We start from the raw sequence: 24,592 nt of genomic DNA on the forward strand, positions 1-24,592 counted from the left end.
TTTACCCTAAACATGATAGTATGAAGCAATCAAAACATCCAAACATGATACTAGGAATCAAAATAACAACCTAAACATGATTTCTATATCAAAATATCAATTAAACAATTAAATTAGTTACTTGGATGCCTCGTATCTCTTTCTAATAACAAAATACACACGTTAGTAACTTAAAGGAAAATATAAAAACAAACCAATTAAAAAAAATAATTGAAATAGAGATTTGGGACCAAACCCTCAGAAATACCAAACCTTTCACGTCTAGGGCGAAGGCATCTTCGAACTTGGCTAGGTGTGTCTAGTGCTAATGTATGAGGAATTGTGTTTGTAAAAAGCTAGGCTAGAAAGAGGGAGAGAGAGAATAAGCTTTAACTTAGAGAGAGAGAAGAATTAGAGAATTCTGGTTATCGAAAAACGGAGGTCAAGGGACCCTATTAATAAGAAAATAGTCCAGAATTGATATAAACGAATCAGAATTCGAAAAGGAATAAAACACGCTTCTGTCCCCTGGCGACGAGTCCTGTCGTTTGGCGATGCAAAAGGTTTTTCACGCGTTTTCAACACGGAATCTATTTCTCGATAAATTCAAGTCGTAAAATCCGTACGAAGGGTAAAATCGTAATTTCATTTAAAACACTTCTTTTATTCCAAAATAAAACTCATAAAACATAATTATCAATCTTAATCCCATCAGGATTTAAAATAACGTTCTAGAAGATTCTAGAGGACTATAATCAATCCTTATTGCATTAGGAATGATAATTCATAATAGGCCCTCCTCTAGATCATTGGGCCGCATATAAGAACCAAACCGGGCCTAGTTCATTATTTTGGCCATAACTTTCTCATTATTCATCGAAATTGGGCTTATAATTTATCGTTGGAAAGCTCTTTTTGAGCCTAATCCAACTACACCATTATTGGACCCTTGTTAAGGATAAAACTAAACTGGATTGGCTATTTTCATAAAATAGAGTAGGTTTTCGAAAACAGAAAGAAAGATTTTAAATCTATGTTAACTATTAAAGGGAACACCCTTTTTTGGTTGGGAATTTTTCCATTCCAAAAATACACTTCTAATATAAAGAATTCCAAAAAAAAAATTAAAAAAAATTCCATAATAAAATAAGCTTTTTAATTTTAATTTATTTAACAGCTTTCTTTTCCTACTTTTTCTCCCTCTACAATCTTAAACCGATTATTTAAAATAAAAAATAAAAAAAATACCCCACCCTCCAACTAGTAAAACAAAGAAATTAAAAATTGACTTTTTTTTATTTAACAGTTTTTTTCCCTAATTTTTCTCCCTTTACAATCTTAAACTGATTATTTAAAAATCAAAACCCAACCCTCTAATTTGTAAAACAAAAAAAATTAAGAACTGACTAAACAGTATAAATCACCTTATATTTACGGTTATCAATTAAAAAAAAAAAGTAGTCAATTACTTAATTCCCTTGATTGTACATATTTCGATAAGTTTCTATAATTTTTCTCAATAATTTATGTTGAAAAACAATATTCATCATGGGCTATGACAACATCTAATGTAATGTATCAAATTTCAAATCAGGTAAATGTTCATTCATTTATTTTTTTAATATTGAAAACAAATTAGCAATTAAAATTCCAACTTAATAGAAGTTCATAAAAATGATTTGTTCTATTCAAACTCATAATTTGTAGTTTTATTTCTTTATTATAGAGTTACCCCTAAACTTATCTCCAAAAGCTATTTAAAAAAAATAAAAATAAAAAAACTTATCTCCAAAATGTGTTAAGTGAATAGAAGGCAAAAGGAATTGTGCACGCATTGCGTGCACCTCTTAGTTTGTAAAAATTAACCACAACATTAGACTTTCCACACTTTCACTTCATTCGATTATGATTCGACGCGAAAGGTATTCATCACCGGGTTTGGTTTTGGGGAGACACAAATGGGTGTCTACGCTACTCCTTCCACACCCCCATCCTCCCTTCTCATTTCCTTTCCTCATATAGGCTCAACCTCCATGCGTTGCTTGTTTTTTTTATGGATCGTGAATTTTAGAAGGCCTCTTTCTACTTGATATCCATTAATCTATCTATTTATCTTTCCAAGCCCTTGTGTTCTCACTTCTTATTCCTCTATGGGATGTAACTCTTTGTGTTACTCACTTTTACGCATTGTGAATTTTAAAAGGCCTCTTCCTACTTGATATACAACAATTTTTTTAATCTTTCCATGCCCTTATTTCTCACTCCCTTTCTATTTTACCTCACTCACATTTTACGATTTTTGGAATTTTTTTCTTTCCCTAGTGTACCACGATCCTTTTTCTCTTCCCCCTCCTCCCTCCTCACTTCCTTTTCATATATGGGATATATCACCTTTTGTTACTCATTTGTACGAATTGTGAATATTGAAAGGCCTCTTCCTACTTTCTATCCACCAATTAATCTATTAATTCAATTCTAAGCCCTCAATTTTCCCTCTTTATCTACTTTACCTCACTCATATTTTATGAATTTGTAATTTTTAGCAAGTCCTACCTACTTGCTCCCTCCATTAGTGTACCACTTTCCTTTCTCCCCCCTTCACTAAAACTCACTGATATCTACACAGATATCTCATATAAGCTCTTCTCTTTTCAATCCACGCGTCTTTTATGAATTTTTATCACAAAATTTATGTCTTATTAAAGGTATGTTTAAACAAAGAAAATTTTCCACAAAGTTCTCATTTGACTTTTATGATTATGCAAATTTTGCTACTCCTCCCCCCCCCCCTCTTCTCCTCCTCCCTTCTCATTTTCTTTTCCCTTACGAACCCTATCTCTTAATGTTACTTGTTTTTTTATGGATCATGAATTTTAGAAGTCCTATTTTACTTGATATCCATCAATCTATCCATTTATCTTTCTAGGCCCTTATTTTCTCACTTCTTTTTCCTTTATGGGCTCTATCTTGTTCTGTTACCATACAATCAGACATCATGAACATATAAATTAAAGAATTTAAATCCAAAATAAAGAATTTTTGCCTTCATTTTATTTATTAAAAGGAACAATCACAAATTCTAAATACTATAAAATTTAATCTAGGAAAAGCAAAAATTTGCTGTTATTTGTAACCAATAATCTAAATTATACAACCCAAATCAAGTTTCTTTCTATTTTCCCCCAAAATTCCAGAACCTAAAATTTAAAAGAAGGATATAAATTCTCCAAATCGGAAACCAACATGTTGGCAGGTCATCTATTTAAGCAAAGAAACCCATGGACAGAAACAGATAGTCGTACATCTTTCCCAACATCACCAAAATGATGTACGAATCAACATAGCAATGAAAATCCAAACATACCTCGGTTAGCTAGTCTTTCCGGGAAACTCTTATCAGGTCCATATCATATGTTACATCTGGAGTCCTTGAATCCTTAACTTTGAAAAAAGGCATTAAAGAGTAATTGTATTGCAAAAACCTAACTACGTATACATAGATAGCAAGGTGATGTTTACTTCCAGTAGATTAAAGCCTCTCCAGTCTCTTTAGAAGCTTCATCCTGACCAATAATAACATGCAATAAAATTATCGGCATATACTAAAAAAATTATCTATCTATTTCAGAGAGTGGGTACTTCTACAGAGTTTCCCAGATTAGCCATTATTATTCCTTCATCTAAAGTCATGGAATTATTGATAATTATACTATTACCTGATGTGTCTAATTTATATAGTATTTTACCCCCGTCCTTTGGTCATAATTAGTAGTGTTTTTGGTTCTTTAGAGCCACTTTTATTACTAATTGGTGTTTTCTAGTGTTTTCGTAGTTTTGCTTGAGTTTTTTAGGAAATTGCACTTTTGGAGCATTTTTCCCGGGTTTTCATACAGCAACTACGGACATTGGAGGAGCACGACCGTTTTTGAAGCCCAAGGCCGGTTAGAGTCATCAAGCCGGTGATTAAGGGATCGGTATAGGTGATACCGGGGCATTTGGACCCAGTATTCAAGACCCGAAGAAGAAATCCATATTGGGCCAAAGAATCAAATCCCAATCGAAGTCCAAGCCTCGAGGTGGTATCGGGTCCGATCGAACAAGCATACGCTCGATCGGGCGGGCGTGCAACTATGTGCTGCTAGCAAGGTTAAGGCGCGCCCGATCGGGCACGGCTGCTTAGAAGAGGATGCGAAGAAAAAGGCTGGTTAAAGTTTTATTTCGGTATTGTATATTTTTGAAACGAATGATAAATTTTAGTTTTTGTAAATTTGATTTGAATATGGAAAAATTTGGAATGATTTGGATATCGGGTGTTGATATCAAAACAGAGATTTATTAACTTATTGTTAGGAATATATGAAAGTAAATTATTGTTAGAAATCATTCAAGCTATTTTAAGCTTTTGGTTTATTAACTTATAGATCATGCATTCTCAACGCTTGAATGTTTACACAAAATATAGTAAGCTGCAAATAAATAAGCCAGACATGTGAATGCTAAATTAATGAACTTTATTATACCTTAAACGATTAATTCTCGAGTTATAAGAATAAATATGAAGCAATTACATAGGCTAAAATGAAAAATCAAACTGCCGCCCGATCGGGCGCGTGTTTCTAGGGAAACTTCTTCGCTGAATTCTTAGTTTCTAACTAGGAGTGTTTTAGAGTTTGTTTAAGTACGTTTGAGTACTTTATTTTTGTTTTACCTCTTTTCTTAGACTTTCTCTCTCTAATTAGATTATTTCTCTCTCTAGATTTCTCTCAACTTTTACTCTTGTTCTTGACTCAACTTTGTAGTTCCATCGATTTTGGTAACGATTTCTTCTTTATTAATTTCAGCAATTTTATTCCTTTATTCCTTTATGACTTGTTTAATTGCTTTATTTAGTTTAGATTTAATTATGTATGAGTAGATTCCTTTCTAGGGTTTATGGGGATCCAATAAATAATATGAAGGGGTAATTTATGATTGTTGATTGTCAATGCTTAATTATTTTCCTATTGATTGATTTTATGCTATGCAATTAGATTAGACCTGGTTTAATTGTATGAGTTTAGAAATATTGATTCGAGATTCGAGAGATGAGAATTGATGTTTAGGCTTAGTTTCAATAAGCGGACTAATTTATAAATGGTTGAGTCAAGATTCGAGAGATGAGATTTAATACCGGTAAATTAACTCTGTGATTGTAATACGTAGTGAAAGCCCTTTATGATCTGATTAATTGATGCATGATGATTGATTGTTATGTTTTACCCTAGAATATTGTTTATTGGTGAACCTATGCCATAGGCTTTTAATTCATTTATTTTCCTCCAACTTTTATTCCTTCCTACTTTTACTCTTAGTAGTTTAGTTCCCTATTATAATAACAATTTGGTTACTTGATAATTTAGATTATTTTGATTAATTAGGAATAAATTAACTCGTTTCCCTGTGGTTCGACCCTTCTTCCCTATCTACATAGTTAGTGGATTTAGGTATTATTTTTTATCGGTCGTGCCTATTTTAGCCTGTCATTACCTAAAACCAAGAAATAATCAAAGAAATAAAAGCATCCTTCACATCACAATCCTATGAAGTTTAGAATCTAATTCCTACAAAGGTGAATATGACTAAGACATATGAACATATAAATTCCCAATACACGTGTTTCCTATTACTCAAAATACAAGCAAATTTTATAAATAACACCCAATCAACACTTAATTCAAAATAAAATCCAAGATATTAAATTTAACTCAATTTCACATTTAATTTTTACCTCAATTTATCAAGCAAAAAAAGTTTCAAATTTCATTTTTACCTAATTATTAGTAGGATTAATAGTGGAGATTAGAGGAGCATTAGCCATCCAACTTCTGCTCACATAACCAGAAATTCATTGTTTCATACTCTTTCTACACGAAACCCATCTCTGCAATTTTGTAGGAAAATTCAGATTAAAATTAAACACATTTCTTTGCAAAACTCATATCTACAATTTTGCAAAAACCAATTAAAAAGTGCAAATCTCATTAAAAAAATTAATCAAATTTCACACTAATTTGATTCATTATAAGATTTATACCCAATAGTTTAATAGTGTCCCTTAGAATGATCCTGAATTGAGCACACTAAAAATGAAATTAAAATTCCATAAACCCTAAATTATGAATTTGATATTTGATGATTAATAAGAAGAAAGAAAATCTAACCTCATAAGCTATTTTAATGGAGAAGTGAAAATCCAGAAGCTGCTTCAGTGCGAGTAATGTTAAAAAGTTCTTTACAGGCTTCCTCAACTCAAGAGAGATGGAGATGGCCTTCCTCAAACGTCAATTGTATACCGTACGACTATAATTTGAACTCTAAAAGAGAGCGAGTTGATAAATAAAGAGGAACAAACAAAAAATGACATACATTTCTCTGTAGCTCTCTGCATTCTCCCACTCTAGTTTAACCTTAACCCACGCTACAAAGCATCTCAATTTCAACACAACTTAGATGGCTACCTATTGATGTTAGTACAATGAATTGAACTACGAAAAATCAGACACTACAAACAAATATATAGACTAAAAAAAATGTATGAAGGGACTATCCTCATGTGAAAGAGCCATAGCATACATTAAATAAAGACATTAAAGGCTCATTAGTCATATGATGAACGCAAGTGAATTTACATTTTGAAAGAAATGGCTCACACTAATGTCCATGGTAATGTTTGTCCACCTATTAACAGCAAAATATTAATTCAAAGTAATAACCTACAATAATCCATCCATCTCATTATTCTTACCCCCATTAAACCTTTTTATTTTTTTTGTTATGTTGTGCTAAGTACATTTCTCTTATCAGATCTCAAGTAGCACAAATGTTTCATTGACTGGAGAGTGCATGATAATAAAATCTATAAATCCCCATTCTGCTTATTAGTAAACAACATTCAGTATACACACTAATCATATAACAACCTTCAAATATTCCCCTCTTCCCTAAAACTCGATGCTAATACCCTACTTGCTACTTGCTCACTCCTTCACTATACCACTTTGAGTAATCCCTTCCTACTTGCTCACTATTTCAATATACCACTTTTTTTCTTCCCCTCTTCCCTAAAATTCACCACTATCTCCCTAGATCTTTCTCTCAAAAAAAAATTTTTTCACTCACATGTTTATTCAATACTCCAATGTTACAAACAGGGATCAAGTAGCAAAACACTAATTTTAGGTAAAACTAATCTTCAATCAAAAATAGACATTCATAATTAGTTGTCTTGTTTATCTAATGATTGACTAAGTCAATCACACAACAAATGCACAACTTTTACATCAATCTTTGCAAGGTGTCGCATTTATCATAAATGCCCAAACAGCAACACCCCAATATTTAGCCCTCAATTGAGAAATTCACATCAACCTTTGAAATAGCTAGTTGAAATTTAAGGCAAATAGCTAAGCCCTTTAATCGAAAACCTCTGGGCACTCATGATCCTTTTTATAAATGAGAATTATTCGATGTAAAGGAATCATGAGAAAGCCGAAAGAAATTTCAGTAAGGATGAAATTTGTCTTTCCTACTTGCATGTCAATATAATTATAAGGTGTAAGGTAATTATAGGAGATTTGTATGGCTTTTGACCTTCATATATAGCCAGCAGGGGATTCTGGAAAAAGGAGCATAAAGAGAACTACAACTGCAAGACAACAGGGACTCTTGATACTCCAAGCAGCCAACGCCAAGTTCCAGGCACCTTCTCAACAAACACACATTTAAAAAAGGAAAAATGTAAACTAATCAACCTACCTTTAGTGCTTCTTCCATAAACAATCCCACCTTTTGAAATTCCAGAAATAATCCCACATTTGGTAGGGATCTTCCATTAACAATCCCTTTAGTGACCATGGATAATCAAGAAATCTAAAGGGAACCAGATTCAACTATCTGAGTATTGACCACTTTTGGATCAAAGTGCACAAATAAATTCCGTTTTTTCCCCTCTGAACAGAAATCCAACAATACCCATCAACACAATTTCAGTCTAATTGCATAAATAAACAAAACCCAAATCCCAAAATTTAAATGCACCATAATAAACACCCGAAAAAATAAACATGAGAAATGGACTAAACATAATTGTGTTCAAGTGATTATGCTATTAATATAATTTCCATATAGTTAAACCAGGGTTTGCATAATTCAACCATGATTTAATAGCACAGAAAATCATTAAGAGAAAGAAAAATTCTTTGGCAGTTTATCTTACTGGTCAAAGCCTATAGCTTTTAAGGAAATGTAGAGGCCATGAGGCGCGTGAAACTTCACTGTGTTAATGTTGTCTTGTTCAAATTGTTTTGTAACTATGCTAAATGCTCATAATCATATTCCTTAACAATAAAATTCCAGTCACAGATTAAGTAATGTCTTTCTTATAATGAATTTCAAAATCAGCTTTATAACATCAATGTGCACAAAAATCAACTAATTAAGAGTAAAAGTTTCCATAGGTAGTCAATTTACATGTCAAAAGCCAGCTTGATCTTGCTGAATACGTAGAGTTATATAAGAGAAAAACACTTTATAGACTACTCGTTAACAGGTAACAACAAACAACAGGAGCAATATACAAGCAAAAGAATCCAACTAAATATCAAAGAAAAAAAAAATAAGAACACTATCGAGGCCATGATAATAATAAAAGTAAGTTTAAAGTTGTTTTTACCTCATATTGTTTAGGTTTCAGGCTACTATCCATTGCTTTTTGGGCCTAATATTTAACTTCTTCAGAAATTTTGGATAAACCTTTCTTGTTAGCATCCTACCAAAAAAAAAAAAAAAAAAAAAAATCCAATTAGCAATAGCTTTCACTAAAGGTTTCTAAGTAGAAGTAAGAGGCATCATATACCATTATACCCGGACAATTGGAACATATAAACCATTCTCAGTTTGCACTACTACATTGATGTTCACATTGTGATACCTGAACAACAATTCAAATAATTCCTGAATCAATAACCCATAATAAACCACATCATTCTTCAAACAAATAATTTTTTTTTTTAAAAAAAAAACAGATAAACCATTATTTAGTCATCAGATTAAACCTAGATTTTATTAAGATACAAATACAAACCAATTATTAAAGGTCAGATAAAAAAAAAAACAAAAAAAACCACTTACAGTTTCAAGCTAAAATCATCAACTACAAAATAAGTAGAAATTCATCAAAAAAATATTAAACCCAGTTCCAGGTATTTAATCTTCATATACCTTTCAAATTTCTGCCGAAAATCATCAATGACGTACTATATACTAAAGCTGGACCACTACAACCGTTGAAACTACCACCGCCACGAGAACTCCAGCCTGAAGTTGCCGCCATTTGTTGGAAGAAAAATGATTGGGGCAGGGGCAACACAAGCCAACCTAGACCAAGAAAGAAGAATGAACTCTTAATTTGATTTCTTCCTTAAATTGATACTAAAATAAATTAAGAGGGTTAATTCAACACCACAACAAACTAAATGGAGCAATGTGATCCTTATACTTCAGTGTTATAAGTATACCATTTGCAAAACTTTAAAAGTATACATGCATGTGGAATTCTGAAAAACACCCCAAAATTTTCAACTATACATACAGTGATCAATGGACATGATTATAGAACCCATTTCTTGAACACACCTTATCATAACAGGGTTTTTAGGATATGATCCAAAAATTAGCCAGAAAACTACCACAAGTATTAACAGAATAACAGGTATATGAAATTCTAAAAAATGCCATAAAAACACCAAGTTTCACATACAATGATCAAGGATATGATTTTACAACCAATTTCTTAAACCCCATCTCATCACAGTATGTTTTATTTATTTATTTATTGGGGTTTGATTAAAAACAATTTAAAATTTAAAATTATTTAGAAAATTCCACAAGTTTGGATTTATGCAAATTAAATTTTCTGAAAAAAAGGAAGAAGAAAAATATATACCATGTCATCGAGTTGGTGGACAGAGCGAAGAGCCTCCCAAGTGTAGGAACGATAATCAGTGACATGAAAAGCGAGGTGAGAGGAGTCAACTGCAAAAAAATGGGGTCAACACCGGAGCTCCGTCCCCATTAGAGGTAGCAGAAGCTTTAAACTCAATAGCTCAAACTTATAATTTCATAACTTGATAAACATCTTACCGCAGATTTTGCGTCAATGGAGTAGAGAAAGCTTAGAGTACAACTTCAATGGCATGGTGGAGAAATAGAGAGCGGAAGGAGAGAGATAGAGAATACTTTTTTTTTTTTTTTAAAATAAAAAGCAGAATACTCAAATGAAAGAGGAAGAGGAAGAGCGTGAAAGAAGGGAAATGAATGGAAGGGAGTAATTAGAAAGAAAATATAATTTGGTGACTCAACAAATTACTTCCTCCGTCCACAATTATGCGCAACAAAGGAATACATATACTTCCTCCGTTAACTATTATTTGCAACATATACTTTAAATGGATGCTAACTATTATGTGCAACAAATGTTTTCTTTCCTTTTTAGGTTATCATTTCTCTCTATCTCTCTCCTCATCACATGCACCCAACTTTTTCTCTCTCCATTTTACACTCACAAACAACTTTTGCCTAGGAGTCCACAAACACCCCCTTTGTTGCAAATAATAGTTAACAGAGGAAGTATCACAAGTAATACCCTTTTGTTACACATAATTGTGGGCGGAGGAAGTAAATGAAATTGCACCCAAATGTAAAATTGTCAAACTCTTGCAATTTTGAAAGTTATGAATAGTGAATTTCATTGACTTGTGACTCATATCACTATTCTGTCAAACTCTTGCAATTTTGCAAGTTATGAATAGTGAATTTCATTGACTTGTGACTCATATCACTATTCCTTTCTTTTTGAGAACTTCTCTGTTTTTAAAGGGTTAGGGATACGTAAATCACAAAATATAGTCAAAGAAAGGTGTATGAATAGTGCTAAATTCAAAACGTGTCAACTAATAAAAAACGGAAGTAATATTAGATTTTCCCATCAAACAAAAGTGAATGATCTTTAATCTAACTTCCGTTCCCACAAGAGGCGCATAACCCACGTACATCTGTCTATTCACTTGTTGAGTTCTTGTCATCATTTGACTCTCTTTCCTTCTTTCTTAAGAAATACATTTCCAACCATTACATAAAATACAAATTTTCTTCTGATTAGTATTCACCAGTTCTTTCCTGTGTAAACTAAAATTCCACCAATTACCCATTATCTTCCTGTCCAAATGGATCACCAAATCATTCAGCAACCATTGCTTCAAGGTAAATCTCTAAAACCCTTTTCTTTGTTTTTAATTTTCAATTCAAATTTTCGAGGAATTTCAAATTTTTTTGTTCAATTGGGCTTGAAAAGTTCATCTAATTATTGCTATTGTTGTTGTTTAATTAGAGAGCGTAAAAAGTGAAGCAGGGGAAGGTGAGAGTCAAAGATGGAGCTCTTACCAATACTTAGGAAGTACAAGTGCAGCAATTCCTACGGCATCAATGGCTGGTGCTGAACTCAGCGTTGAGGAAATTCGGAGCGCGGCTTCGTACCCGGACTCACATTACCCACCTTCTCTCCATGCTCCATTAATCTCTTCTCCTGATTCATACTCGTATTCTGATGGTATGTTTATATTCATCATCTTCTCAATTGCCTTAATTTCTAACATTTGACTTTAATTGGTTTTCTATTTAATTATACCCATCCGTCACATAATATAATTCTTGTTTGCGTTTTTTCACGGTAATTAAGAAATAAGAGAGAAAAAGGAATGAAGTACATTAATAAAAGTAAAATGTACAATTATAGATAGAAGTTAGAGAGAAAGTGGAAAATAAAAATACAAGGCATATGCAAAATTCAAGGGTAATTTAAGAAGTACAATAAACAAAGTTAAAAAAATGAGGGTATAATGGTTTTTACATATTATCCATAAATAAGAAGAGAAACAACATTTTGGATCTCTCAAATAGAAAAACAAGAAATATATTATGAGACGGAGAGAGTATTTGCTTAATAATTGTTTGGTTGTTTGTTGTCTATTTGTTTCATTATATTGTTTCGTCCATATTAGTTGTCACATTGTGACATTGTTGTCTTAACATTGTAAGAATAGTGTGTTTTTATTTTGTAGAAGATCATTAATTATTTGGTATGGACTCTGATCAAATTTCAAAATAAGTAGTTAGGTGCTTAGAAAGAGGGAGTTGTAGGTTCTTACGCTTTTTGGGTAGAAAAGAGATTGTTGCCCTTTATTAATGAAGTACATTAATAAAAGTAAAATGTACAACCTCTCTCTCTCTCTCTCTCTCTATATATATATATATATATATATATATATATATATTTGGTTTTTTAGCCTTTAAGGACTGCCCTTTTGCAGTTGTATATTAGCCTATCTTGCCTTCTCTTAAACTTGTGAGAGGTATGAGTACATATATTGGCATCACACGGTGAGAATAAGATAGTAAGGGAATTATAATTCATCCTTTTATCATTGTTTATTTCTTTAAATTTGTATTGTAAGTAAATTATATACATAGAGAGGTTTCCTAAAAAAAAAAAAAAATACATAGAGAGGTGTAATGTACATTAGTATAGAAATACAAGCCTCTTTCTTATTCTACCTCTAGTTAAATATGAGAACCTTTTTATTAGTGTTGGTAGAGCCGGAAATCTTCATGGTTTGTTAGGAATATAGGATAATATATTATTGTGATACATTTTCCACATATCTTATGATATTATTTTCTATTTTGGAGAAAATAATATATCTTTTATGATATTTTAAGATAGAATTAGGTTAAGTATTGATATTGAAATATTATCTTATAAGGAAGTTTAGGGTTTAGAGTATTTACGAATGTTATGTTGCTATTATATAAATAGCCTATTGAAGATCCATAATAATCACGAGCCATTATGTTTGTTTAGGGTATTTATACCCAAGACACGTGGACCAATGATAGGACGCCACGTGTTGAGGTCAGGATGGCCCATGTGGCTCAACATCCTCTTGACACTTGGCGCCCTCAGATATGCCTCTGAAATGGCGGCCTTCTAAGGGCCCAAATCCCTAGGAGCGCCGTAAAACGGCGCAGCCCACTAAAATCTAGGTCAAGTGACATAGGTAGGGGCACATTCTCCAACGACCCTATAAATAGGGAGATATTTCCCCATTTTGGGGACACATTCAATCATTTATTACACCTGCATTCTCTCACATCAGAGAAAGACCTGAGCTTGGAATCCGAGCAGATACTCACCTAAATTTTCGTTCTCTTTATTCCTTTTCAAGTTACTAACTTGACCGTCGGAGGCGGAGCTCCAACCACCCGGAGTCTCTGTTATTTTGCAGGTACAACTCAGCCGGATCAGACTTCGTGTTGTAACTCTCCCGAGGGACAAAAACACCCAAAACATTTGGCGCCGTCTGTGAGGAGAGTACCTCGAAGATGGTTCAAGAGTCTGTACCACCCCCTAACCATCTGGGCGAAGACCCAGAAGTCTTTACAGACCATTAGGATGAAGATCCTCAAGTCAAAACCTTTACAGCCGAAGACGGCTCTCTCAGAATCAAGCGCATCCGGCCCAGAGACACTCCGGAGCGGGGTGCCTCCCAGGCGGGTACAAGCCGACCCTCTGGGCAGCCGGAAGGGGAAACCCAAACGGCCGCAGGATCAGCCCCTGTCACCCGAGACGAACTCATGAGATTCATGAAAAGTTTCAAGGGTGAAATTAAAGAGCTGATCACCCAAAGCCGGGCTGGCCCAAGTAAAGGTCAGTCGGCAAAGAAGACTCCTCCAGAGAAGGGGAAGTCAGTCAGAGACCGGCATCCCACTTCTCATCCAAAGGAGAAGGCAGCCGGGACCATTGATTGGTAAAAAATTCTCCTTCCTAAGAGGAACAACAACAACACCTGCCGGACTCAGCAGCCGGTGGGAAGCAAAAAATCAACTCTTGATGCCCGGGAGATCATCAACCGGAAGAGAAACCAATCGCTGTCTGAGTCGGCTTCAACGTCGAACTTTCCAGACAGCTTCAACAACATTTATGCAGGGAGTGCACCCTCCTTGCATGAGAGCCAGACAGGAGGTAATACCGTCCATTCTGGCCCTCACATGATTGGAGCTGTACCGTATGTGCCTACTCAGGTTTACGGCCAGTATCCTCCTCACTTCATGCAGTCGGCTCTCTTTGGAGGTCAGGCGGCATATCCAAATGTCCAGCCATTGGACTGGCAACTTCGTTTGCTGCGCCTGGGTGAACAACCTTCTGCGTTCACCCGGGAGATAACCGAGGCGGCCCAGCCGGTCAAGGTTAAGAATGTATTGGTTGGTACCTATGATGGTACCACCAAACCGGAAGACCACCTCATGGCTTACACCAACCTCATGTATCTGCAGGGGTTGGATGATGCCACTTGGTGTCGGTGCTTCCCGGCTACATTGAAGGGCATTGCCCAACAATGGTTTGGTAATCTGCCAGCCGGGTCCAACTTCTCAATGAACATCCCTGCTAAGAAAACAAGCCTTGATTTGAGCATTGTTAAGCAGGGAGAGAGAGAAGGGCTGCGCTCATATGTCAGGCGGTTCAATCTGATCAGAATTCAGATTCAGGGACTGTCTGATGAGGTAGCTTTTACAGACTTTTTCAAGGGTCTGAGAGACGGGTCGACCTTTAAGTTCGACCTAGTCAGAAAAGGGGCTTTCACCTTACAGGCGGCCCTGAGTGAGGCGGAGAGCTACATTCAAGCTACTGACCTCTGCTCGCCTGGCAGCTAGTTGAACTCTAGTCCGACAAGCAGAAAGACAACCGGCCTGCTCAGCCGGCTAAAAAGAAAGAAGAGAGCAAAAAGAGAAAAGAAATCTGGGCGGTTAGTGATTCTGACCAGCCGACCCAGAAGAAGAAGAAAGAGTTTAAACCGTACGTCCCCAAGTACGAGTTTAATAAGGACTGCAATTCCATCCTCATGGAAATTAAGGATCGGGTGTCCCTAGAGAAGCCGAATCCAATGAAAAGTTCCATTCAATCCAGGAACAAAAATAAATTTTTCCAATACCATGAGGAAGTTGGCCATGACACCAACGACTGTTTCAGCCTTCAAAAGGCGTTGGACCGTCTGGCTGATAAAGGAATGCTGAAGTCCTATATTTCTAAGTCCCCAGCCGGGGCAAAGAAGAAGAATAAGGGTCAGTCCTCTAAGACTACACCCCAGCCTACTAGTAGCTCGGATACCGACAAGGAGCCGGTCTACACAATAGCAGGCGAGTTCTCCTGTGGTGGCCCTACCATCCGGGGCACCAAGAGCCATCTTCGAAAGATGGACAAGGATGATGATGAGCAGGCGTCAGCAAGCACCTCCTTCCCAGACGTCTTGATCACTGAGAAGGACAGGGGCAGCGTCCGCCGTCCGCATGATGACCCGGTCGTCATTGAATGTAAGGTTGCCAACCAACTGGTTGGAAGAATCCTTATTGACACCGGCAGCTCATCAGACATCATCAGCCTCCGGTGCTTGCAAAAGCTGAAATACAATGTCAGCAGCATGCATCCGGTCACCCACCCCTTGGTTGGTTTTGGGGGTGGGATGGTCTACCCAGCCGGAAGAATTGACTTACCCATCCGGCAGGGAGAGAAGGGCCAAGGACGACATATTGTCGTCAGATTCTTGGACGTTGAGGAGTTGACCACCTACAACATTATCCTTGGCCGGCCAGCCCTCAATGTAGCCAAGGCAGTAATCATCCCGTCTCTCATGCTCATCAAGTATGAGAGGGATGACGGCACTGTTGGTTCCCTGAATGGGGATCAGAAGACGGCCCGAGAGTGCTATCTCTCAGCCGTCAAAGACACCGTGGCCCCAGGCGGCCAGGAGCCAATAGACCTTGACAATGTCAAGGAGGCCGATCCATCACCAGTCCCACCAGCAGCCGGAAAGAAAAGAAAGGCACCTATGCTAGTGGAGGTGAAGAAGGAGAAAAAATAGCAATCACTGACCGGTGAACGGTCAGATGAGCTCCCTCCCCAACCGGCTAGTGAACATATTGACATACCTCTGGACGACAGCCGTCCGGAGCGTACCGTGAAGGTTGGGACGGTTGCCTTTGCTAAGTTAGGTGCAGACTTGCACCTTCTGAAAGAATTCAAAGACATTTTTGCCTTTGAAGTGGAAGAGATGCCAGGCGTCAGCCCGGATCTTGCTGTCCACAAACTCACCGTGGACCCTAAAAAGAAGCCCATCCGGCAAAAGAAAAGAAATCACGGTGAGGAAAGAAGTCAGGCGGCAGCTGCCGAAGTAAAAAAGCTGTTGGATGCTGGGTTCATTCGGCCATGTAATTTCCCCGACTGGGTGGCGAATGTTGTGCTTGTAAAGAAGCCAAATGGTACCTGGCGGATGTGTGTTGATTACACAGATCTCAACAAGGCATGTCCCAAGGACAGTTATCCTCTTCCTAAGATCGACAGTCTGGTCGATTCAACAGCCGGGCATGCCTTGATGAGCCAAGAAAGATCAAGAAAAGACGGCCTTCGTCACTGTCAGGGGCTATTCTGCTACACGGTGATGCCGTTTGGTTTGAAAAATGCGCCGGCTACGTTCCAACGGATAATTAATATGGTCTTTATTAATCAAATTGGGAGGAATGTAGAGGCATACATTGATGACATGATAGTCAAATCCAAACAGCAGGCAGATCACCTTGCTGATCTCCGAGAAACCTTCACCACACTCAGGCGGCATAAGGTTATGTTAAATCCTAAGAAATGCGTCTTTGGTGTTGAGTCTGGGAAGTTTCTCGGATTCCTGATTGATGAAAGGGGGATAGAGGCTAACCCTGAGAAGATATAGGCGGTGATTGACATGAAGTCACCCCGCACTGTCAAGGAAGCACAGAGATTAACCGGTTGCCTGGCCGCCCTCAGCCGGTTAGGTGACAAATGTCTTTACTTCTTCCAAGCAATCAGGAAGAAGACCAGGTTTGAGTGGGGGGATGATGCTGAGGTGGCTTTTCAACGGCTGAAAGAGCACTTGCACTCTTTGCCAAAGCTTGTTAGTCCACTGCCTAGAGAGGTGTTATACATATACCTAGCCGTCTCAGATCATGCCCTCAGCGTCGTTCTCCTTGCTCTCCTTGCTGAGAGAGACGGTGTACAACTTCCGGTCTATTTCATTAGCCATGTTCTTAAAAATGCTGAGCTCCGGTACCCCATGGTAGAAAAATTTGGCCTTGCCCTGTATATGGCTTTCAAGAAATTGAAACCTTATTTTCTGGCTCATCCGGTGGTAATCTACACCGACCAGCCACTCAAGCGGCCAATGTCTACTTTGGAGTCAACCGGCAGAATGTTGAAATGGGCTATTGAGATGCAAAGTCTTGAAATCACTTTTGATCCTAGAAAGGCAGTGAAAGGTCAGGCGTTTGCCGACTTCATTGTTGAAATGACACGACCGGTGCAACCAGATATTATTGACCAGGTTTGGAAAGTGTATGTAGACGGAAGCTCAACGAAGAACGGCTGCGGTGCAGAAATTATATATGAGTCCCCTGAGGGGGACAAATTTGAATATGCACTGCGGTTTAAGTTTCAAGCCTCAAATAACGAGGCGGAATATGAAGCCCTGCTAGCCGGAATCCGCATGTGTCGTCAGCCAGTATGAGGGAGCATATGAGGCAACCCACCCGACTATGATCAGATCCTTCAGGCAGTCAAAGAAGAGACTGGGGCACTTGAGGAATTCCGTCTGAATCAAGTGCCTAGGTCAGATAACAACCAGGCGGATGCGTTGTCCAAATTGGCTTCATCCGCCTGCTGTGACACTCCTCGGTCGGTCTTTTGGGAAGTTTTTGAAAAGAGAAGCATACATGAAGAGCCCATTGGAATCTTAGACCGAAGCTCTACCTGGATGGATGACATCCGGGCATATTTAGCAGACGGCAAGCTCCCTGATTCATCACAGGAGGCAGCCGTCTTAAAAAAGCGAGCAGCAAACTTCGAGTTGAGAAATAGAGAACTCTTCAAGACGGGTTTCCTCAAACCTTTATTGAAGTGTGTTACCCCAGAGAAGGGGAAAGAAATTCTCGAAGAATTGCATGCTGGATACTGCGCCTCTCATATAGGCGGCAGGTCCTTAGCCGTCAGAGCCAGGCGGCATTACTTTTGGCCTACTCTTGAAGCAGACGCCAAAGAGTTAGTCAAAAGATGCGACAAGTGCCAAAGGTTTGGCCCACTAATTCGCCGCCCGGCTACTGATCTGACGGCAATCCACAGCCAGTCCCATTTGCCAAATGGGGCATGGATATCTTGGGTCCTTATACGCCTGCTCCAGGCGGAAAGCGCTACATTTTGGTAGCTGTGGATTATTTCACCAAATGGGAAGAAGCTGAGCCGGTTAAAAACATCAAGACAAAGGATGTCATCTCCTTCATCTGGAAGAACATCATCACCCGGTTTGGGGTACCTATGTCTATGGTGTTTGATAATGGCCCTCAGTTTGAGACCCCTCAGCTCAAGACTTGGTTGGGAGATCAGGGTATCTCACATTGTTTTGCATCAGTCGGCCGACCCCAAGCAAACGGCCAAGTTGAAGCCTTCAACAAACTCATCTCAGACGGCATAAAGAAGAAAATTGAAAGAGCCGGTGGTTTTAGGCAGAAGAATTAATTTATGTCCTGTGGGCCATCCGGACTACTGTTAAAGGGGCAACCGGAGAAACCCCATTTCTTATGGTATACGGTGCTGAAGCTGTCTTGCCCATTAAGCACTATGAGCCGACTCTCAGAGTTATGCTCTATGATGAAGAGGCAAATTGGGAGGCCATGCGGCTGGCATTGGACTCCCTCCCGGAACGCAGGGGCGACGCTGCCCTACGCCATGAGATATACCGTCTGAGAATGACCGGAGCTTATAACAAGAAAGTGCACAAGCGTCCTCTGAAAGTGGATGACTTTGTGTTACGAAAAATGGAGGCAACCGGAAGGGCCAATGAGGCTGGGAAGCTAACCCCTAATTGGGAAGGCCCCTACCGGATTTATGAAGAAATCAGGAACACGGTCGCCGCCTGCCTAGAACTTGGAATGTAGACAATCTAAAAAAGTACTACTTCTGAGAATGTATAATTTTTGTAAACAGTAAGTCAATTAATGAAAATTCAGGCTTTGTTTGCATAATTATTTTTGCCACTTTTATTGTTCGTCCGCCGGGGTAATACCCAGACGGACCCTGTGTTTAACTTACTAAGTTTGATACTTAGTTTGGTTGAATATTATAACTGCTTGTCCGCCTGGGTAAAACCCAGACGGACTCTTTATTTATTTAATTACGTTTGATAGTGTAATTTAATAATTGCTTGACCGCCTGGGTAATACTCAGACGGACTATTCGTTCAACAAACTAAGTTCGATATTTAGTGTAAATCCAATGTTGTAATAATGCTCGGCCAATGATCCGATTAAAAACTAAGCACAAAAACGCTTAGTAGCTATACAACCGGTCTCAAACAAGACCAAAGGCCAATATGGCCGGATGGTTGCTTATTTTATAAAACCGCCTGTCCCAACATGGACAAAGGCGTCCGTCGACACCCCTCCGGGTACAATCGTCGCAGAGAACAGACTATTTATCGGTTCTACGTACCCATGCAGACGACAAAAATTGAACGACCAAATTGGTCAACTCATAGTCGTCTGACCAGAATAATCTATGAAGAACAATTGAGTAACTGAGTACCGGAGGCATCAGTCGGTCATCGGCTGAAATTCTTACTTAGGTTATTTATTCCAAAGTTGCACTAACTTCCCCTATTGGGGCAAAAGGTTGTGTAATGGCTACGTGTTAACCCCAGGCGGAATATAACCGCTGGATAAGAAGCTCAAAGCACCCGCTTTTATGGCCGGCTGTGCACTTGGTTTGGGGCAATCACCATTGTGATTGATTGGCCTAAAAACACTCCATACTTCTCCTAGTATCAAGTGTTTTCGAGCCAATCAATCAACTTGAAATAAAACCAACCACACAGCCGTCCAGGGGCAAGAGCACCCGGACTACAAACTGCCGCATGCTTTTTTAAGTTAGGCAAAATATTAATGAATTGCAAACATAACGCAAAATTCAAATCGAAAATTCGAAACACAAACAGGTATAATAGAACCGACTGAGTCAGAATACTTCATTAAGAAGGCTCAAAGGCCAGAAGTTGTGTTAACCGGAGTTACATTTGGTGAGGAAACATAAAAAGAAATTGTTAATCCAACCCCATGGTTGGTAAAAATACAACAAAACGCGGCATACAAGCCAGTAAAGAAATAAAATGGCATACTGCCGCTGAAGTTTTGGGAGGCCCGCCTAAGGCTGAGGTGGATGCTGCTGCTCCGGCTGAGTCTGTTTGGCCTTCGTTTTGCTCATCCGCCGCCGGCTCCTCGTCATCATAGACTTCATATCTCAGCAGCCCAATCTTTGAAGCGCGGCGGTGGAGCATCACCCAGTTGCTGGGTATCATACACCGCACTGGCGTAATCATACCTTAGCTTATAGACCTCAAAGTCTATTTCTGGGTAAAGGAGGTTGCAGCCGGGCCAAGTTGTCTCGCTCATTCTCCGTTTCTGCTCTTGGGCCTGCTCGTCCGACTGCTTGTTGCGCAGATTGATGAGCTCGACCCTCAGGTGGTTATTGTCTTTATTGTCTGTTCGGAGTTGGGCATTCTCCTTGTCAGCATCTTCTAATGCCTTGAGATCTGATTTGGCATCTTTCAGCTGCTTATCAAGGTCATGCTGTTAGCTTCATCGTTTGCAGCCGTCAAACTCCGGATCAGCTCCTCCTGTTTCAACTCTACTGCTTTAATCTTTAAATTACACATATAATCAGAATGTTCAGCAAAGTTGAGGTTTTCTAGGGCCCTCTGTTTGGCGTCATTTACCTCTTCTTGTTTCCGCCTGAAGGGGCCCCGGAGACTGTCCACTCTCAGCAGACAATAACAGTCGGTTTATGAGTTACTTAGCCAAATTAAAGATAAAAGATATCAGGGGTAGAGGGATTTTTTAACTCAGCCAGAGAACCCATTATCCGGTCGAAGTCCACGACCTGCAGATCAGGTATGGAGTTCTTCTCAGACCGGGTGAGGGTCCTCACCATCCGTTTTGCAAAGCTTGCAAGATCCGGCTCGTCAGAAGTCAGATGTGCATCAAAAGTAGCGCTTTGTGAGATAGAAGCAGCGTAGTCGGCATTCATCCGTTGCCGGCTGCTGACTGACCCTTTTGAAGGATCAACCTTGGTCTTGACTCTAATAAAATCAAGTGGCCAAGGTATTTCAGTTCGTTTCTTACCTTGGGCTTCCGGATGGGTCTCCGGCTTCTTCTCCTCCCCAGTGGTTGCCGCACCGCTTGCAACCTTAGGTGGCTCGCCACCCTTCGATGCCGTAGAGACATCCGACGCTTTCTGCTGTGAGCGTTCTGAGCTTTCGCTCAGTTTTCTCAGTACAGCAGGGGATTTGCCACCAGTCGTTGGACGACCGGATTGGGCAGATGTTTGTTTCGGGGGGGTCCTTCCTGGCGGCTTTCGCAGCCGGAGCCTTCTCCAGATCATCTCCTTGCCTTTTGAGCATCTTGGAGAAGGATCGTGGAATCTTCTTGACGGACTCTTGAGAAATAAACAAAGGGTAAGTATACCCAATCGGTAAAAAAAATAAAAATAAAAAATAAATAAAAAATAAAAAAAATAATGCAAACACATAAAGTCAGGCGGTCTTACCCCGCCTTTCTTAGAATCCTTAGCCTCGACGGCTGCCTTTTTGGCAAGTGCCGCCTCTTTGCGCAGCAGCGTCGCGGACTTAGCCGGTGTTTTTGCCTGGTCAACCATCCTCAAGTCTTCGTCTGCAAGAACAAGAATTTAAAGTTAGAGAAAATTAAGGCAAGTACGCAATTGAAATAAAATAACAATCATTCCGGATGAGAAGTATTCCACCCCTTGGAAATATGGTACTTAGCCCGCAGGCGGACAAGAAGCACTCGTCCTTGAAGAAGTCCGGATGGGGAATCCAGTTTTTGGGTACAATAATATGAGTCCCATCCCCCATGGGCTCAATTGTTGTTTCAAAGAATCCCGGCTCCATTATTTGCTCCCGGGCCTTAGTAGATAGTGCCGGGAGAGGGCATTTGCGTCCAAGGAGAGCCGGTTCAGTATTGTACCGGCGCAGTGTCCGGTTGTGTCTTAGGGTGGGGGAGGAAATCAAATAAAACTTGTCCTTCCACCCGGACCATTTGGACACTTTGTCCAAAGTCATTAAGTATTGGGGCAAAGTAGTCAGAGTATACCATGCCTCATGGCCGCCTGGAGCCTTGCTCAAATAGTGCATGTGAGCGAAGGCAGAGAAACTGGGGTTCAAGTTCTGAAACTCGCAGGCGGCGATGTAACTTAAGATATTCACCCACGAGTTAGGGGTGAGCTGCCAAACCCCCAGATCGTACCCCTTGAGGATTTTCCTAATCCCGGGGTGGAGGGGGAACCGGAGGCCGGCTTCGATAACCGCCTCGTAGCAGATAATCATCTGCATGATCAATATCGTCACTCCAGGCCATTACAGCATCAGCCGGAGGGACAATAATCTCCCAACCCCTTCCAAAGGGATGTTTCTCTTTAAAGGCCCTGAACCCGCTATTAAGTAGGGCGATATTACTCGGCAGCATCCGGGTCTTTTTGGGGTTGGGATTGTCAGCAACCTTGGGCGACTGCTGATAGTCAGCCGCAAAATCATCCGGCTCTTGATCCTTGGCCGGCCTCAGCATCGCCGGCTTCATTAGAGGAGGCGGCTCCCTCACCGTCTACCTCTCTTACTCCAGAGCTCCCGGAGGTAGAGGGAGCCTCTTCGTCAGATCCGCTCTCCTCCCAATCCCTCTGTTCCCCTTCCGGGAAAACTTCATTGGTTGGCACTCTCATAGTGCGCCGGCTCTTAGACCGCCTGGCCGTCTGTTTCGTTCTGGCCATTGTGTCCTGCACGGACACAGAGAGGGAGGAATTCGGAGATGAGCATATTGGTTCCGACAGTCCATAAGAGGCACCCCCTGTTCTAGACTCAGCCGTTCCTGGGGATCGCTGAGTGTCCTAGGCAGTGCCGAGTGAGTGGATTGGGAACTCATTCTCTTAAAAAACCGGGTATACAGGCGGAAAAAATGGTATACAAATTGAAAGGGAGGAAAGCTAAAATAGTACAGGCGGTTACCTCGCTTTTACTCTGGAAAAATCTGAAAACCGCTACAGTCGGTGAACCGGGTGATGAACTGCTAGCACTCGGAAGCTTGAAACTTGATGTGACGCAGACGGGAGCAGAGAAATCTCTCTCTAGAATCTCTCTTTTTCTCTCTCTAAAAAGTCAATGTGAACGTAAGGTGTGAAAAGGAGGGGGGTAACTTTCTATTTATAGAAAGTGAAAGTGGGGGGAAAATTTTTGATTTGAAATTCAAAAATTTTACTCGTTACTGTTCACCTATGAAAGGTGGACACGTGTCACAGGCCCCACGTGATATGCACGTGCGACCTGTGAGGGGCAAATGTTTAGGGTATTTATACCCAAGACATGTGGACCAATGAGAGGACGCCACGTGTCGAGGTCAGGATGGCCCATGTGGCTCAACATCCTCTTGACACTTGGCGCCCTCAGATATGCCTCTGAAATGGCGGCCTTCAAGGGCCCAAATCCCTAGGAGCGCCGTAAAACGGCGCAGCCCACTAAAATCTAGGTCAAGTGACCTAGGTAGGGGCACATTCTCCAACGACCCTATAAATAGGGAGATATTTCCCCATTTTGGGGACACATTCAATCATTTATTACACCTGCATTCTCTCACATCAGAGAAAGACCTGAGCTTGGAATCCGAGCAGATACTCACCTAAATTTCCGTTCTCTTTATTCCTTTTCAAGTTACTAACTTGACCGTCGGAGGCGGAGCTCCAACCACCCGGAGTCTCCGTTATTTTGCAGGTACAGCTCAGCCGGATCTGACTTCGTGTTGTAACTCTCCCGAGGGACAAAAACACCCAAAACAATGTTATTCTCTCTTTTCTCCTAATTTGTCATGGTATTAGAGCCAGGTTAAAGTTTTCAGTCTTCCAATATGTTGCCCCCTTCCTTATGTGGCTAACCTGAACCAACAAACTGTTTTGTTTCATCTACATTTTAGTAGAATTTCCTTTCTTCATTCCAATGTATCCTATAATATATGTTTAAGCTTTTTGGGCTATCTTAAGACTCTCCTATTGGTACCCTTGGTGGGGGAAGTTTCGCACTGATTTGATTTCAGCTCATGGCCTTTCTATACTTAAGTATTTTCTTGCTTTAGGATGAGATGTGATCATATACCCAGCTGTCATTTAGTCAATTTAAAAGTTGATTATTATTGACACTAAAGGGTTTCAATGTTGCTTGAATTCACGGTGTATTCATGTTTTGTATGAGATAAAATCTGTTATTAAGTTATTATTTTGTCACTGTAGGCGTCGTTTGAGGTGTGCCTACATTAAGCATGTGGTGAATATGCTTGGTATCCATAGAAAGTGGGAATTGACATAATACGATTAGGGATAAGGAAAGTATGGAGCTGT

General features: G+C 39.6%; 1 protein-coding gene and 1 long non-coding RNA gene across 2 annotated transcripts in view; one reads left to right on the forward strand and one right to left on the reverse strand.

Annotated features, from left to right (window-relative positions):
* Positions 1–9,012: 9,012 nt before the first annotated feature.
* Positions 9,013–10,325, reverse strand: LOC145585201 (uncharacterized). The gene is made up of 3 exons (XR_014100599.1): positions 10,159–10,325; positions 9,962–10,050; positions 9,013–9,393 (listed from the first exon to the last, which is right to left on the reverse strand). It is a non-coding gene; the product is annotated as an uncharacterized LOC145585201 (long non-coding RNA).
* A 798-nt stretch (positions 10,326–11,123) lies between these two features.
* LOC145598131 (uncharacterized) overlaps positions 11,124–24,592 on the forward strand; it is a 41,261-nt gene continuing 27,792 nt past the window's right edge. The window contains exons 1-2 of the mRNA XM_081654445.1: positions 11,124–11,277; positions 11,405–11,623. Of these exons, the coding sequence (XP_081510571.1) occupies positions 11,241–11,277; positions 11,405–11,623 (256 nt within the window). The 5' untranslated portion in view covers positions 11,124–11,240. The remainder of the gene's footprint in view (positions 11,278–11,404; positions 11,624–24,592) is intronic.

The sequence above is a fragment of the Chenopodium album genome, chromosome 2 (genome assembly GCF_948465745.1).
Source record: "Chenopodium album chromosome 2, dcCheAlbu1.1, whole genome shotgun sequence".
In the NCBI taxonomy this organism is placed as follows: domain Eukaryota; kingdom Viridiplantae; phylum Streptophyta; class Magnoliopsida; order Caryophyllales; family Amaranthaceae; genus Chenopodium; species Chenopodium album.